This window comes from Spinacia oleracea, chromosome 1, assembly GCF_020520425.1.
Source record: "Spinacia oleracea cultivar Varoflay chromosome 1, BTI_SOV_V1, whole genome shotgun sequence".
Lineage (NCBI taxonomy): Eukaryota > Viridiplantae > Streptophyta > Magnoliopsida > Caryophyllales > Amaranthaceae > Spinacia > Spinacia oleracea.
In genome coordinates, this window is record NC_079487.1 from 124973996 (window position 1) to 124989074 (window position 15079).

The 15079-nt window shown below is 34.5% G+C and overlaps 1 protein-coding gene and 1 long non-coding RNA gene across 2 annotated transcripts; both read left to right on the forward strand.

The window, feature by feature from the left end:
- Positions 1-4867: 4867 nt before the first annotated feature.
- LOC110784446 (protein DETOXIFICATION 10-like) lies at positions 4868-8712 on the forward strand. The gene is made up of 7 exons (XM_021988900.2): positions 4868-5164; positions 5956-6500; positions 7221-7307; positions 7395-7451; positions 7558-7796; positions 8083-8288; positions 8461-8712. Exons 1-7 carry the CDS (start codon positions 4922-4924, stop codon positions 8524-8526), a joined length of 1443 nt encoding a protein of 480 aa, XP_021844592.1. The 5' UTR covers positions 4868-4921; the 3' UTR covers positions 8527-8712.
- Positions 8713-13554: 4842 nt separating this feature from the next.
- LOC110784429 (uncharacterized) lies at positions 13555-15079 on the forward strand. Its single transcript, XR_008933087.1, has 3 exons — positions 13555-13745; positions 13834-13918; positions 14678-15079. It is a non-coding gene; the product is annotated as an uncharacterized lncRNA (long non-coding RNA).

The window sequence follows — 15079 nt, forward strand, 5'->3', positions numbered from 1 at the left end:
TATGTTGGCAACCTAGCTCAAGTTTGGAGTAGCAATGCTAGAAGGATCTTCAACATTTTCTTAATTAGCATAAGGCACCGACATACTCACCTTATAAATAGGAAGTTGGGCATCTATTTGGGACATACTACGTACTCACTTAGGTTAGGTTGGGTTCTTGTATTTTTAGTTGTAAACTAGTACTTCCTCCGTCTTTCAATACTCGCAACGTTTGGACTTTTGCCACTATTCATATAATCTACTTTGACTATTCTTAGTGCTTTTTATATAAGATAAAACATAGTCATGTGGGATCTTGTTAGATTCGTCTCAATGTGTATTTTCAAAATATCAACTTTTTATAATTTTTGCAAAAAGAGAATTTAAGATATAAATGATCAAAGTTGTGCATTGGCATGTGTGAAACTAACAAACGTTGCGAATATTAAAAGACGGAGGAAGTATAATACTAGTGCGATGCACGGTTTGATTAATTTTGAATGAAAACAAAATTACAGTTATCGACAATGATCATCAATAGTCCTTATAAATATTCTTCTAATTAAAATTAATACATGATAGATATGTTATGACCCTGTTTAGTCTGTTATTTATTATTTTTTTTTTAAAAACGACCAAGGGTACGTATATAAAATTATTTTCACCCTGTTCAACATCTATGTCAAAAAGTAAAGTGATTTGCATCCGTAATTTACTTCGATAATTATATCCACCTAATACTCGACACACCATGTATCTTTATATATGATCACTTAATACACACCCACAACAAAATGTTTTATTTAGCTACAAATGACTTCGACGCGAGGCGAGCGCGGAGGATTGGTCCCTCCAGAACCGTACTTGTTTATCTTGTTCATATCCTCACTACCCACGATATGTATCATACTCATCCTTATCTCAAACACAATCCCGATCTCAACCTTGCGTGGTACAAAATAAAACTCATCCCCGCTTCATCACCCACCCCGAAATTCACACTTGATTACAATATTTGGGTTGGTTTTGGACTTGTGTCAATGTTAGGTTATATGGGCTACAGTATTTTGAACTCCATTAGTATATCCACATCGGCTGTGAAAGAGAGTTTATAGAGACAATTACACTATAAATAAGTTGTTAAAAAACTCTGTTCCAGAGTGTTAGGCAACTTAGTTGTCTGATTAAGGTGATTTGAGTAAATATACAAGATTATAAAATGTAGGTTAGTATTAAAAAACTATTGATATACTCGTAATAAATTAGATAAAAGATACGTGAGGCGGCCAAGTCCTACCCAGGGTAGATAAAATTTGAGGGTCACGGTTTATAAATTTTAATATCAATTTACGTCATACTTTAAAATTAATCTACTTACTGGGTAATAGTGGAGATGTTTACATTTTAGATTAATAAACTACAAATATAAATATAGACTATGAAATTTTGTTTAGCACTCCTATTTTTTTCCTTTTTGAATGTTCAACAACAAAGCAATACAATTAGAGAATGACACTTGTCAGCTCCACATCGACGCATCCTTAATTATATACTAATTAAAATCAAAATCTATTTTACTGAGTAATAATGGACATGCATGTATATGTTAATGGATTAATGAAATTGCAAACATGTATATGGATTTTGAAATTCTCTTTAACACTCATATTTACTTATTTTTTGAATGTCCAACAACTATACTTCCTTAATACTTGTGTCGGTCAACCTATAACTCCTACAAAAATACGGAGGCCGGGTTTTCTATTTACTAATAAAATTGAATTCAATTATGGTAAAACTGGTTAGTGTGTTCACAAGTATTATTCAAAATGTTACTGGGATTCAGGAACAAACTAGTTATTGCCCCGGGCGATGCCTCGATGACTATATGTAATTTGAGAACTAATCTTGATAAAATTTGGATAAAATAAAAATAATTACAATTTTTTGATATTAAATACTTACATAACAATATTTTGATATTAAATACTTACATATAATATGATATAGATATTTGTGCATAATTTATTTTTATATTTTATTTATGTAAGGGTGATTCAATATAAAATTTGGTAAACATCTTAGTAAACTAAATTTAAATTTAAAATGGAGTAGTCTTTTGTTATGTGTAATACTCTTTTTTTATTGCTCTAGGTAAATTTACATGAATTGGCATGCTAAAAAAACGTAATCATAAATAAACCTAAGGCTCCGTTTGGTAGGGCGTAAAATGTTTTCATGGAAAACGATTTTCCCCTGTTTAATCATTTTACGTTGTTTGGTTGGGTAAGGGATGTAAAACAATATTTCATTACTCTCTCAAAGATGGAAAACCCTTTTCCATTTGACAGGGAAGGAAACCACTTTTCCTTCTTTCCTCCTTACCTCCCTCTCCTTTCTTCCCCTCAATCTTCATCATCTTCTCCCATTTTCCTTTAAGTTACCAAACAAAGAAAAACTAGTTTGGAATTGTGTTTTCCCTTGAAAACTGTTTTTCATGGAAAATCGTTTTACTGAAAACGTTTTACGCCTTACCAAACGGAGCCTAAATGAAAATGAAAATGAACATGAACAAAAGAAATTAAGTATTGTTTAGTTTCATAAGAAAATTATTTAAATGTATGATTATGGTATGCATTAAATTTTTAATACAGGGTATTAATAAACATAACTTACATGTTTTGAATTGCTTAAATATCATAAGTTGTATTATTGGATTAGTGGTTAAAGTTATAACTTATGAACATGAAGTCATGGGTTCAAGCATTGATGTTTGCATTTCTTCATCTTTTTGTAAGAAAATATTATATGTCAATGTGGCTATGCCATGTCACTTGTCATCTAATGGTGGCGAGATGGCATTTCATGCCATTGAGATTTAATAATAGTATAGATAGATAGATGGAGTACTACTCCCTCCGTTTCTTAATATATAATTAGTGTGTGGCCCGGGTGATGCCCTGATTGCTACATTGAATAGTTAAATTTTTTGAATTTTTTTAAGCTCAATATTTGATAAAATACATGTATATCATAAAGTGAAAAGCATCCATCCAATTTGTAAAATACACAAACACACTACGTCGTTTATCATGGGAAATAATGTTTCAATTACATCATCTTACAATTTGTATAATTTGTTTTCTAGTGGAACTAAGTGATTCAAATTAATAAACACCAAATTAGATATATACAGTCATGCAAAGCATTTCTGTAGTTGATGCTTATGAGATTTATGACATCATGTTTATTCATGGTTGTCCTAATGTTTTAATATATTTTTTTTTTCCAAAATAGTCAATAGAAAATAAAAAATCACATAAAAATTTTAGTTGTTTTAGACTTCATGTTAACATTCATTTATAAATTAATGTGCCCCGTCAAAAAAAAAATTAATGTGAAGAGATAAACCACAATTAGTTATTGGTAAAGATGGTAATGAGAGTTATCATCCACACTTGAGGTTTGGAGTTCGAACTTCATTGTACGTGTTGATTTTTGGTTGTTTATGATATGTCATTCATTTGGTGAGTGAATGATGTGGTGCAAAGGAAAGAGTATTACGTGGCACATAGACATTTTTCTCAACGCCTTTTAATATATTAGTATAGATAATCCGTCGACCTTTTACATAATTTATACCCTGTACACAATTTTGACCATCAATATCTTGGATTATATATATTAGCAAAAATAAGACAGTTAATATTGCAAAATTATATATTGGGATTTACCCAACAATAATAAAAGTTTTTCTATTTCGTAGTATTATAAACATGATCAAAGCTAGCAAGTAAGTAGTGTAAAAAATCAAACGATACATCTATTAGAGGAAGTATAATATACGAAGTACTTGATAAAATAATGGTAAGGATATGATTATGCACCATGTCCACCAACTACATGATTCATAGTGACAATAATGGCCTTTCTAAGTGCACTTTCACAAACTTACAAAAAAATCACTGAATCGCCCATTATCACACCTCTGCCGTTATTAGATGACGACAATAAATAAACTAATAATAATTTTTATGTAATTTAAGAGGAACAGTTTAATTTAATTTTTACTTTAATCAGTATTACTGTTATATGCATTCACAAGTGTACTGTGGACGTGCTTGCCTTTTCTGGTGAATCTTCGACGCCTTTTGCTATCTACGATTGAGTCATTGACAATTACGACGACTTTTGCTTCACAAATCTACGCTTGGGTTATGCGCCGCCTTTTACATCACAAATCTACGCTTGTGTCATTCACAAGTAAGGTATACTCTATGTCAAAAAAAAATTAAAAAAAAAGAAAAAAAAAAGCAAGGTAACTTTCGTGTCTAATTCTCTACACTTCCCTTAACTATGAGGTTACGATTACTTTTTTTGGTCACAAAATAACATTGACGATGATAGCAGGGTAGTGACATTAACTTTCTTGCATCCACAGTGAAACTTTTGGCCTTTTGGTTTTATAAATTTGTATAAATTAAATTTTGATCATTAACTACTCCACTTTTTTTTTTTGGCTTGATCGATAAGCAACAAAGACGATACAAATTCCAAACGGATAAGATAATTTGACCCTACGGCATATCATTTACAACCTTACCCATTAGACCTAAATATTATTGGTATAACTACTCGTACATAGTATGATGTACTCCGTACTACGTAGTAGGTATTTCCGTATTTTGGTCTTCTAGCTAACTTCGTATTTTATTTTGAAAAGTGGCATGAGAAGTATAACATCTTAAATTGACCTTGTGTTCTTGTGACCTTGTGACATTAAATTATCCACAGTTGTTACTTTCAGAAATAAAAAATGAGGAACCTTATTTATGTTAGACAAAGTGTAAAATAGACTTAAAACTATCTAATTAACTTGAGCAAATCTTATATTCTGATATTGGTAAAGAATTACCATATCTCAAAGTTACAGAGGAAATCAATGGAGTCGGGAACATCAGGTACAGGGATTGACGATGAAGGTAGAAAACATCCAACATGGAAAAGATTGTTAAAAGAGGTTAGGAAGGTGAGCTTGTTAGCAGCACCAATGATAACAGTGTCCATTCTCCAATATATGGTGCAAGTTGTGGCGTTGATGATGGTTGGACATCTTGGTGAGCTTCCTTTGGCTAGTGTTGCTATTTCCATCTCTGTTACCAACGTCACCGGATATAGCCTTTTTGTAAGTTAATTGTAAGCTTCTTATTTTAAGTCAATCCTGAATAATTTGGTTGTGTTATCTCTACCTTATTCTTTTTTCTTATCACTCTACTCATTTACTGATAGAGGATAAACTTAATCTTTGGGCTTCAACCATCCACTTAAGCTTTTGGTTGAGTTGGTCCTTTGACATGGTATCAGAGCCAGCGTGACGTCAAGGGCACGGGTCAAATCTCATCTACCCCTCCTTTCAAGTGAAATATTTCGCACTGGGTATGAGGAGGCCTATGCTGCATCCACACTTCAAGCCCAGAGGGCTTTCATGTGAGGGGGCGTGATAGAATATAAACCTAATCTTAGGGTTTCAACCATCAGCTTAAGCTTTTGATTGAGTTGGTCCTCTGACATTTATGTTTAAATCAGACCAGATAATAAATAATCAAACCATACTAGATTACACAAGAACAAATTAGAACATGCTGGAAAAAAACAAAGAGCACTCAAAGAAAACAGACCAGAAAATAGAAAAATAAAACCAAAGGAGACGAAGAGAACATAGCCTTAACAAGTTGTGTCTCAACAATATAACAATCGAATCAAAGTCACCCTTTATTTTAAAGCCGCGCCTTAATATGTACGAGTCACTCCTTGAGAGAGTAACAAGTCTTAGGCTATGTTCTAGCTCTTGGCATGTTCTGTATGATCTGGTCTGATTTTTCTAATTTCTGATATGAATTTTTTCTATTTTGGATAGGTCTGAATTTTTCATATATGCGATCTAATCTTAAAATTTACTTGGTATATGCTTGGCAGATTGGGTTATCTGGTGGGTTGGATACATTATGTGGGCAAGCATATGGTGCAAAACAATACAAAAAAATAGGAACATACGTTTTCAGTGCAATAATATCTCTGCTACTTATTTGCATCCCCATAATCTTACTATGGATTTTCATGGACAAATTACTAATTTTGATGGGGCAAGATCATGAAATCTCTATACAAGCACAAAAATTCGCGGTTTGGCTAATCCCAGGACTTGTAGCAAGCGCAATCTACAATCCCTTAGTTCGATTTTTGCAATGCCAAAGCCTAGTTTTGCCTTTGCTCCTAAACTTTGGAGTTGTTCTTGGTATAAACACATTATCATGTTGGATTTCTGTGTACAAATTGAAGTTTGGGATTCAAGCAGTCGCCTTCTCTCTTAGTCTTTGCAGTTGGCTCAACGTTGTGTTTCTTGGAGTTTATATCAAGTGTTCTTCTGTTTGTGAGAAAACTCGTGCACCATTCTCCAAAGAAGCTTTCTACAATATCTGGCCTTTTCTCCGGTTTGGCTTCCCTGCTGCTTTAATGGTTTGGTATATATAACTCCTTTTACTTGTCTTTCTCAATTTGATCTTGCATGTTCTTTACGTTAATATCACTAATGAGTAGAGTCCGGCTAATTGCCTAACAATTAGACGGATAGAGTGTTCCGGTGTGGAATAGGAACGGTTGGAGAGCCCGAGCTGGTTATGTGGTCCCACTATCTTGATTTGATCCTGCACAAGTGACACCGGTAGGCTAGCCTCGGAGGTGATTCGAGGATCCCCTCCGATGCCTAAGTCAGAGATTATATAGAGTATACGTTTATGGTTGGGTGAAAATGATTGGAATTGCGTACCTTTTACAATAAACGAGGTCCATATATATAGGCGTGGGTCGGGTGTACGAATCTCATGGGTCCTACCCATGAGATAGCGACCCGTTGGATTCTTGGTGGGCAACGTACATATGCTGTTCTTACCGGAAGCACATGAGCGTTGGTAAGAATCTAGAAGCTGGTAAGACTGTTATGCACGTTAGCCTTACGCGGGTAAGAGTGTTACCGGCAGGCTGGTAGCACAACCGTACATAGAGTTTTTTTTCCCCTAAAGTATGGTACAATGGAAGTCGTTAAAAAGGATTATTAAACAGGATTACATAATTAACTTTGATTCAAATAATCAATTAAATGTTATCCCATTGTTTAGAAATGCTTGTCAAATTGTGATATTATATACTACGTACAAAGTATGACATGATAACCCAAACAACAGCCTCAAGTGGTGGGCATTTGAAGCAGTGACTCTACTTTCGGGACGTCTTCCCAATCCACAACTTGAGACATCTGTGCTCTCCATTTGGTACGTATGCCGATTTAACATATATGATATATGTACAATTATACTAGTGCTAATGTAAGTATATCTAATTACTATCTTAATTGGCAGCCTAAACATATCGACATTACTATTTACCGTGCCTGTTGGATTAGGCGTTTCAGTGGGGTAATTCTCTTTTTTTACCTTGTCTACATCGATCTCTTTGGAATAGAGTATACATTAACTAATTATTACTCCGTACTAAAGCGTAAAAATGAAAGTGTTGCATCAGTATAAGGGTGTCGAACGAGCTAGGTGCAGGAAACGCAGAAGCAGCAAAGTTATCAGCTTGGATAGTTACAAGTGCAGTTGTAATAGAAACATTAGTAGCAAGTGTGATATTGTTTGGTATACGTCATGTAGTGGGAAACGCTTACAGTCATTCCAAACAAGTAGTGAGTTATGTTGCTACATTGGTTCCTTTCCTGTGCCTTTCAATTATCACTGATGGCCTTCAGATGGTCCTTTCTGGTAAGTTCATGACTATTAAATTACGCCTTAGCTGATTTTGTTAAGATCTGACCCATGAAACATCACGTGTGAGAGTCCCACATTGATAAAAGAGAAGAGAGTTAAAAACTTAATAAGGCCAAGGGGCTGTTCCCCTTTTTGCCATATGGTTTTAAGGTAGAACCTCCTACGGTCTTGTTAAGTGGACTCTCTCTCTTGATGACGGGTGCGGCCTAGGCCCGTATTTAACAGATTTGAACGATAGACAATTGAAACTGAATATAATTAGCTTGTTTTTAAAATGCAGGTGTTGCAAAAGGAAGCGGATGGCAGCGACTAGGAGCGTATGTCAACCTAGGGGCTTTTTACCTAGTAGGAATACCGGTCGCAGTAGTGCTCGCTTTTGTACGCCATATGAATGCAAAGGGTCTTTGGATTGGGATACTAGTAGGCTCAATCTTGCAATCGATACTTCTCATCATAGTTACCACTCTTACAAATTGGCAAAAACAGGTATAGCTTAACTTCGATCTTATGCAATGCTTAAATTTCCCCTTTTTCTGTATTCATATTGGTGTTTATTTTCATATTATGATGGTTTCACAATCTTTATACACTATACATAATTGTATTAGTTGTACTAGTTTATTCACTAACTAGGAAAATGAAATAACAACAACTGCAGGCTAGCAAGGCTAGAGAGAGGGCAAGTGTAGGTAATGGAGAACGGAGAGCTGATAACATTCAATGACGGCCACTAAATTTCAGTAGCATTGATGCGGGCAACTTAATTTTGTAAAACCTCTAGAGAAATTTAGTTCTTACGTAGTACTCCCTCCGTCTCTTTTTGTTTTTTACGTTTTCCTTTTTGGGTGTTTCAAAATGTTCTTTATATTTCCTTTTATATTATCACATAAATGATTTAATATTCTATCAAAATTTGTGTCCAATTATTATTTTAATCAATTAAATTTATTGGATCATTTAATCTCTCACACTTTTCCATTATGACATTAACTTTTTCTCATTTTTCCAATATCAGATTTTTGATAAGAGTGAAAACGTTATAAATAAACGTAATTTTTCTCGTTTACATAAAAACTAAGAAAAATCTCAATGCACATTATTAGTCGTTAAAACGCGTGCAAAATACCAAACGTAAAAAACAAAAAGAGACGGAGGGAGTAGTATATTACTACTTCAAATTACTTGCGTTGTCAATGTGAAGAGTAACTTTAAAGAGAGGAGGTCCTTATTTTGTCCAATGGAGCGTATGAACAAAAGGCACATATACAATTCAATGACATGAACATATCTAAGAGAATTCAACGATTGAAATGGAGATCTGTGTAAAATGATGTATAGCCTATTTAAAGAACTTTATGCAAAGAACTTAAGAACATGTTGTGTTGGTGTATAGCCAATTGTATGAAATTTTGAAATATTTCATGTTTCACATACTCCGTTTTTGTCCAATTTCAAATTGCTGAAATCACTTTGCTGCATTTTCTTTTTCGTTTCTTACATTTCTACGTGGTTTTGTGACGGATGTTAAGCAATTTAACTAAGGATTGCCGCAAACACAATACTAAGTTCAGTTCAGTTCAAATAAATTCAGATAATATAAGTTCAGTCAGAAAAAATCCAATAAAACGGAGCATGAAATAAACCCGCAGTCGAAATGAAATTTAAATAAAAACGTAAACAAGCAGAGAACTCCATTTGCCTCCCACGCGTAACTGGCTAACTGCAGCTTTCGCCACCCACCACTCGCCGGCCTTCACCGACCCTTGTCCACGCTCCGCCGTCTGTCCTTTCTGCCCTTCTCCGCCTCTTTCCGGCCAACAGCTCCAGCAGCGGTGGCTGTGACAATAAGGTAATTATCCTAATTTGTATTTTTATTTTTGAAATCGATGTATCAGAATTCCCTAATGAAATTGCTAATTGAATCTAAATTTATACTTGTGTTTAGGTTTATTGGTTAATGTTGCTAAAATCCATATTATTATGAATATTAATTTTTATTGTTTGCTAATCTACGGAAAATAGCGAAGTTAATAGTCTTTTTTTTTTTGGTTTTTTATTGAACTTAAAAATCATATATCTGTATCGAATTTTAGAAATGTGCTTGAAATTTCTAATTGAATTTTGGTTAGCTAGTATAATAAACTATTATCAGTCCAAGTGATTAAGTTATGGTTAGTTTAAGTGAATAGGTTTGGTTATGCGTAATATCAGACAATTCCCTACTTCCCTTAGATTTACATTCCAGATAGTGCTCTTTTTTAAGATAAACCCTTTGATTTTTAAGATGTTTCTCCAAAGTTCTGTTTGTCATTGATGTCTTCTCTTTTCATATCCACCAAGACTATGTCATTAACTATCAGCATACACCTAGAACAAAATGTAGCTTTAGAAACAAATAATTCTATGTCCAAATACTGACAGAAATCTACTATTATCCTTATAGATGCAATACTGAGTGCATACTTTGTTTTCCTGAGTTTTCTGAGTTTTAAGTGATTAGCTTTGGTTATGTCATTGTTATGAATATGAAAAACTCATGTGTTGGTTAATTATTTGTTGTTTAGAATATGGAGTTGCCAAAGTATCTCGCGTTTGTTAATTCTAGAATGAATTGTGACGAGGTTTTGTGTAATGTTTATGATGTTATGAGATGTGACCCAAGATATGTGGAACTACTAATGAGGTATACAATGATGCCTGGTCTTATGTAGCTTATGTAGTTGTTGATTTTAATAATTGAGTCGGGCTTTGGCGGCTTGGTGTACCTATAACTCTCTTTGGAGAGAGAGAGATGGAAAGACGGGACCGGCTCCGGATGCTTATGGCTAAGCTTGATGCTGAGGGGCAATTGGAAAAGCTGATGAAAGCCCATGAGGAAGAGGAGGAAGCAGCTTTAGCTAAGGATGAGGTTGGAGAAGAAATGCTTCAGTATCCATTTTATACGGAAAGTACCCAAGAATTGCTGGAGGCTTGAAATTTTTTAGCTAAGTTCTCTATTGTCAGAGCATCTCAGCGTCTACAGCGTGCGAGGAGAAAAAGGGATGATCCAGATGAAGATGAGGATGCTGAAATTGATTGGGCTATTAGACAGGCATGAACTTTTGTTCTTGATTCCAGTGAGATTGGTGATGACCGCCCACTTTGTGGATGTTCATTTTCAAAAGATGGGAATTCGCTTGCTACCTGGTATGTTCTGTAGCTCTCTAATTTCTCTCTTAAACTGGTTGCCTGATTGGAGATTGAATTGTTGCAAAGTATTTTTCTTAGCCTTGATACAAGTTTGGAGTTGTAGGAGTTGATCATCATATTTATCAATTACTAATACTTGTTGCTAACTTGCTACCTGTCATTCTGTTTTGTCACTTTGTGCTATGTGATTAAGGCTTAAGAGGATTTACTCAAGATATAGAATTTTTGTTTTCATCCTAGAAAACTTGTTTCGCTTTCTACATGGTATGTGCTTTAGCTCTCTAATTTCTCTCTTAAACTGGTTGCCTGATTGAATATTAAATGGTTGCAAATTTTTTTTTTTTTTTGTCTTAGCCTTCATACAAGTTTGGAGTTGTAGGAGTTGATCATCATATAATCTATTGTTTGTCAAACTACCCATTTGTACTTGTGAGCCTGTCACCTGACTGTGGATGGTGTTTATCAATACTCGTTGATACCTGTCATTTTGTTTTGTGCTATGTGATTAAGACTTGAGAGGATTTACGCAAAATATAGAATTTTTGTTTTCATACGAGAAAACCTGTTTGAATTTTCCCCCCATTTCCCCCTTAGTATTCAATATTGGGAAATTCTCAGTAGTACACTCTTATTGTTGACTTTTGCCAACGGTACACTCACTTTTAATTATATTGCCAATGGTACACTTAAACTATTAGCTTTCTTATTTTCCATTAAATAGTTTTAACATAGTTAATCATTATGATTAAAAAATAAAAATGAATAACAAATAAAAGTCATAAGCCGTAGTTATATTGATTATCTAGGGAATTAGAATCTATTACTCCAAAAAAAAAAACCTGCTCTTTTACAACTTTTCTGAATTTAACCAAATTTAAAGAATTATTTAATTAAAATGAGTAATTATCACACCTTCTCGCTCCACGGTCAATGACCGTTTCACTTACACTCGACTAAAGTGGCAACGAAATTGCCCACCAAAACCGATTCAACGATTGAGGTCAAGTTGAATAGTTTCTCAACAATTTTATTGTTAAAGTTTAGAATTCCAAAGGTAAGTGTAGACTCTAGTTTTATTTAGGTTTTTAGATGACAGGGGGAAAAGAGAGGAAGAATAGAAACTTGCTCAAACGATTTCTGCAGACCTCCGGTGTTTGCAAAATGCTGGAACGCCAAAAAGGCTGCAATTGCTAAAGATATAATGACTCTTGCATGTGTCCCCCTTGGGTTCAATGCTTGACGTGGAGCAACAATTACCAAAACCAATGTAAAGAAAGGGATTTCCAGTTCACCTGGAAGAGAGAAGAGGAGAAGGGCTAGAGAAGCTGCCCAAGCACCATATTCTCACTGCATCCATGCGATGACACTTGCAGAGTTGCAGGTGCCTGTAAAGAAAAAAGAGGCACAAGAAACGACTTATTTATTGGGGTTCCTTTCATGAGCATGAGAATTGCAGTAGAAACGGCAGAAATCCATGGGAGATTTCAAGGAGAGATAATCGAAGATAACGAGTTACTGAGAGGAAGAGAAGGTTTTTAGATTTCTAAGTTCATTAAAGTGTTAGGTTTTCTTTGTTTTTTATTTTAATTTTAATTTTAATCTTAATGATTAACTATAGTTAAACTATTTAACGGAAAAAGTCAGAATAGTAAGAAAATTGATAGTTTAAGTGTACCATTGGCAATATAAGTAAAAGTGAGTGTACCGTTGGTAAAATCCAATAATAAGAGCGTACTGATGAGAATTTCCCTTCAATTCTTTGTCATGTCATTCAGTATGCTTGTTCTCTTTGTTTTGCTTTTACTTCTATTTTTCAGTTTGTTTTGGGGGTGGGCCTGGAAGGTTTCATTCCATGCTAAACATAGTTATGAAATATCACAGGAAGTCAGCACTATGTATTTGTTCTTTCTCTTCCTTTCTGTTATTTTATGTAATGGATTGTGAATACCTGTAAAGAGTGCTTGCTATGTTTCCGATTTACATTTTCAGTTAAATTTTGATCTTTTCGCTTCAAAGTCTCTTGTAAATTAGCTATAATTTTTAAGAAACGGAAGATACTGCAAAACTGACTTTTGTTTAGTAAGAACCAGAATAGTTATGTTTGTTTGTCTGTGAAAATGTTGGAGAAAGAATCTCTGTGAAGCAGATACATATTTGGGATGGGAAAGTGGATTTTAGCTTCTTTGTTTCCCTGAAGAGAAGTATTGTAAGCCGGGTAATTGCTGCTTGTCATTTATGAATGAACCAGAATAAGAATCGAAAACATTGAATTTGAGGGAACCGACTGCTAACCATTTGGTCCCTTAGACGCTGAACGTGTGACACCTGTAATCATTTAGGTTTCAGATGATGTACTGTGAATCTGTGATATGAGTTTGGTAAGATAGTTTTTAGGAAGTGACAGAAAATGTAAGTTTTCTTTGCATGTTTTCTAGACATAATTCTGCGAGGGCTTGTTTTATTTTCCCAGGGTGATGATGGAAAGGTAATCAGGTTAAATGAAATTAGAGAATTTTCTTGGTCCAACTTAATTTATAGATTTTGAGGAGAGTAAGCTTTGCAGATTGACAGATTGAGCTGACTATCATTTGGCCACCGGTTCTGAGGATAACACTTGTCGGATTTGGGACTCGAGAAAGAAAAAGTCAGTGTACATAATTCCTGCCCATTCAAAGCTTATTTAACAGGTCAAATTTGAGCCTTCCTCAAGAGGGATATTATTTGGTCACTGCTTCATATGATACAACTGTTAAGGTATGAGGCTTGGCACTCAATTAATCTCAATAGTCTGTATTGTCTAGTTACAAGGAGTGTTTTGTCTCATTTGGTCCTATTTCATCAGGTATGCTCATCTCGGGACTTCAAGCTTATCAGGACATTGTCAGGAGGACATGAAGCAAGAGTTGCATCCTTAGATGTCACATGCGGTAAGATCTTTTCTATGGATAAACTGTTAGTAAAAGAGATGCATGGAAATGAGGATTTATAGCAGCTTTTCATTATAAGTATATAACTGTCGTCGTAGGATGGAACTAGGATAAAATTTATGGAAGTTACCACTCAAAAAATAAAATTCTTTTTAATATGTTACAGACGACAATAGAGATGAAGTGAATGTAAATTATCCCTTAAAATCTAACTGGGGTGATGATGGAATGGTTTGAAGATCATAAGAAGTTTTAAAGGTTACTTAAATCATAGCTAGTCTCTGAGTTTGGTGATGTTAATTAAATCATAGCTAGTCTCTTAGTTTGGTGATGTTACCAGTAGAGGTGAGGTCCCCAGTACAGATGGGCAGTGCATCGCTACAGTTGGACACGATCGGACGATCAAGCTGTGGTCAAGCAGTGTCCCTTCTGAAGAGAAGTCGATGGTCTTGGACTGAGGCAACTTTTTACTGTACTAGCTGACCTGATAACTCACAGTGAGGTGTATACTTGTATTGGGTCATTGTGTTTAGCTGTTTGTGTATGAAATGGTAAATCAGTTGTGACTTTGCCTGGTTATTATGCGGGTAGATAATCTGGTAAATAATATAGTTAGTCGTACGTGCAATCTTGGAAAACCGTCTTCGATTCTGGCCGAAGCTATAGCACTCCGTATCGGCCTTTTGTTAGCTATTGATCATAACATTCGTCATGTTTTCATTAAAGGTGATAACTTATTGATTTATTAATATTTTGCAGGAAAAAGCACAATGTTCTTGGAAGATTTGATTGCTAATGGATGATGTCAAACATCTGTTGAATCAGTTTGATAAAGTTTCTTCCCGTCACATATATCGAGAAGTTAACCGTCAGCAGATTATGTTGCGGTTGTAGGTCGCCATGTTACGATACACCAAGATATTGATCCTTACATAGACCGTAAAAGTTCTTATTTTATTTCTTAAGATAAGTTAGAATACAGTCTTCAGAGAATATTTTTCTAACTTTTGTATACTTTTATGTAAGGATATGAGAATAATTTCTCCAATTACTGAGTAGGTTTTTTTACCTACATTTATGGAAGAAAAAAGAAAACAAAAGTGATGTTTTTATTTTATTATTTCGGTTTCTTTTAAATACATCACTTGCTATTTATGGGTA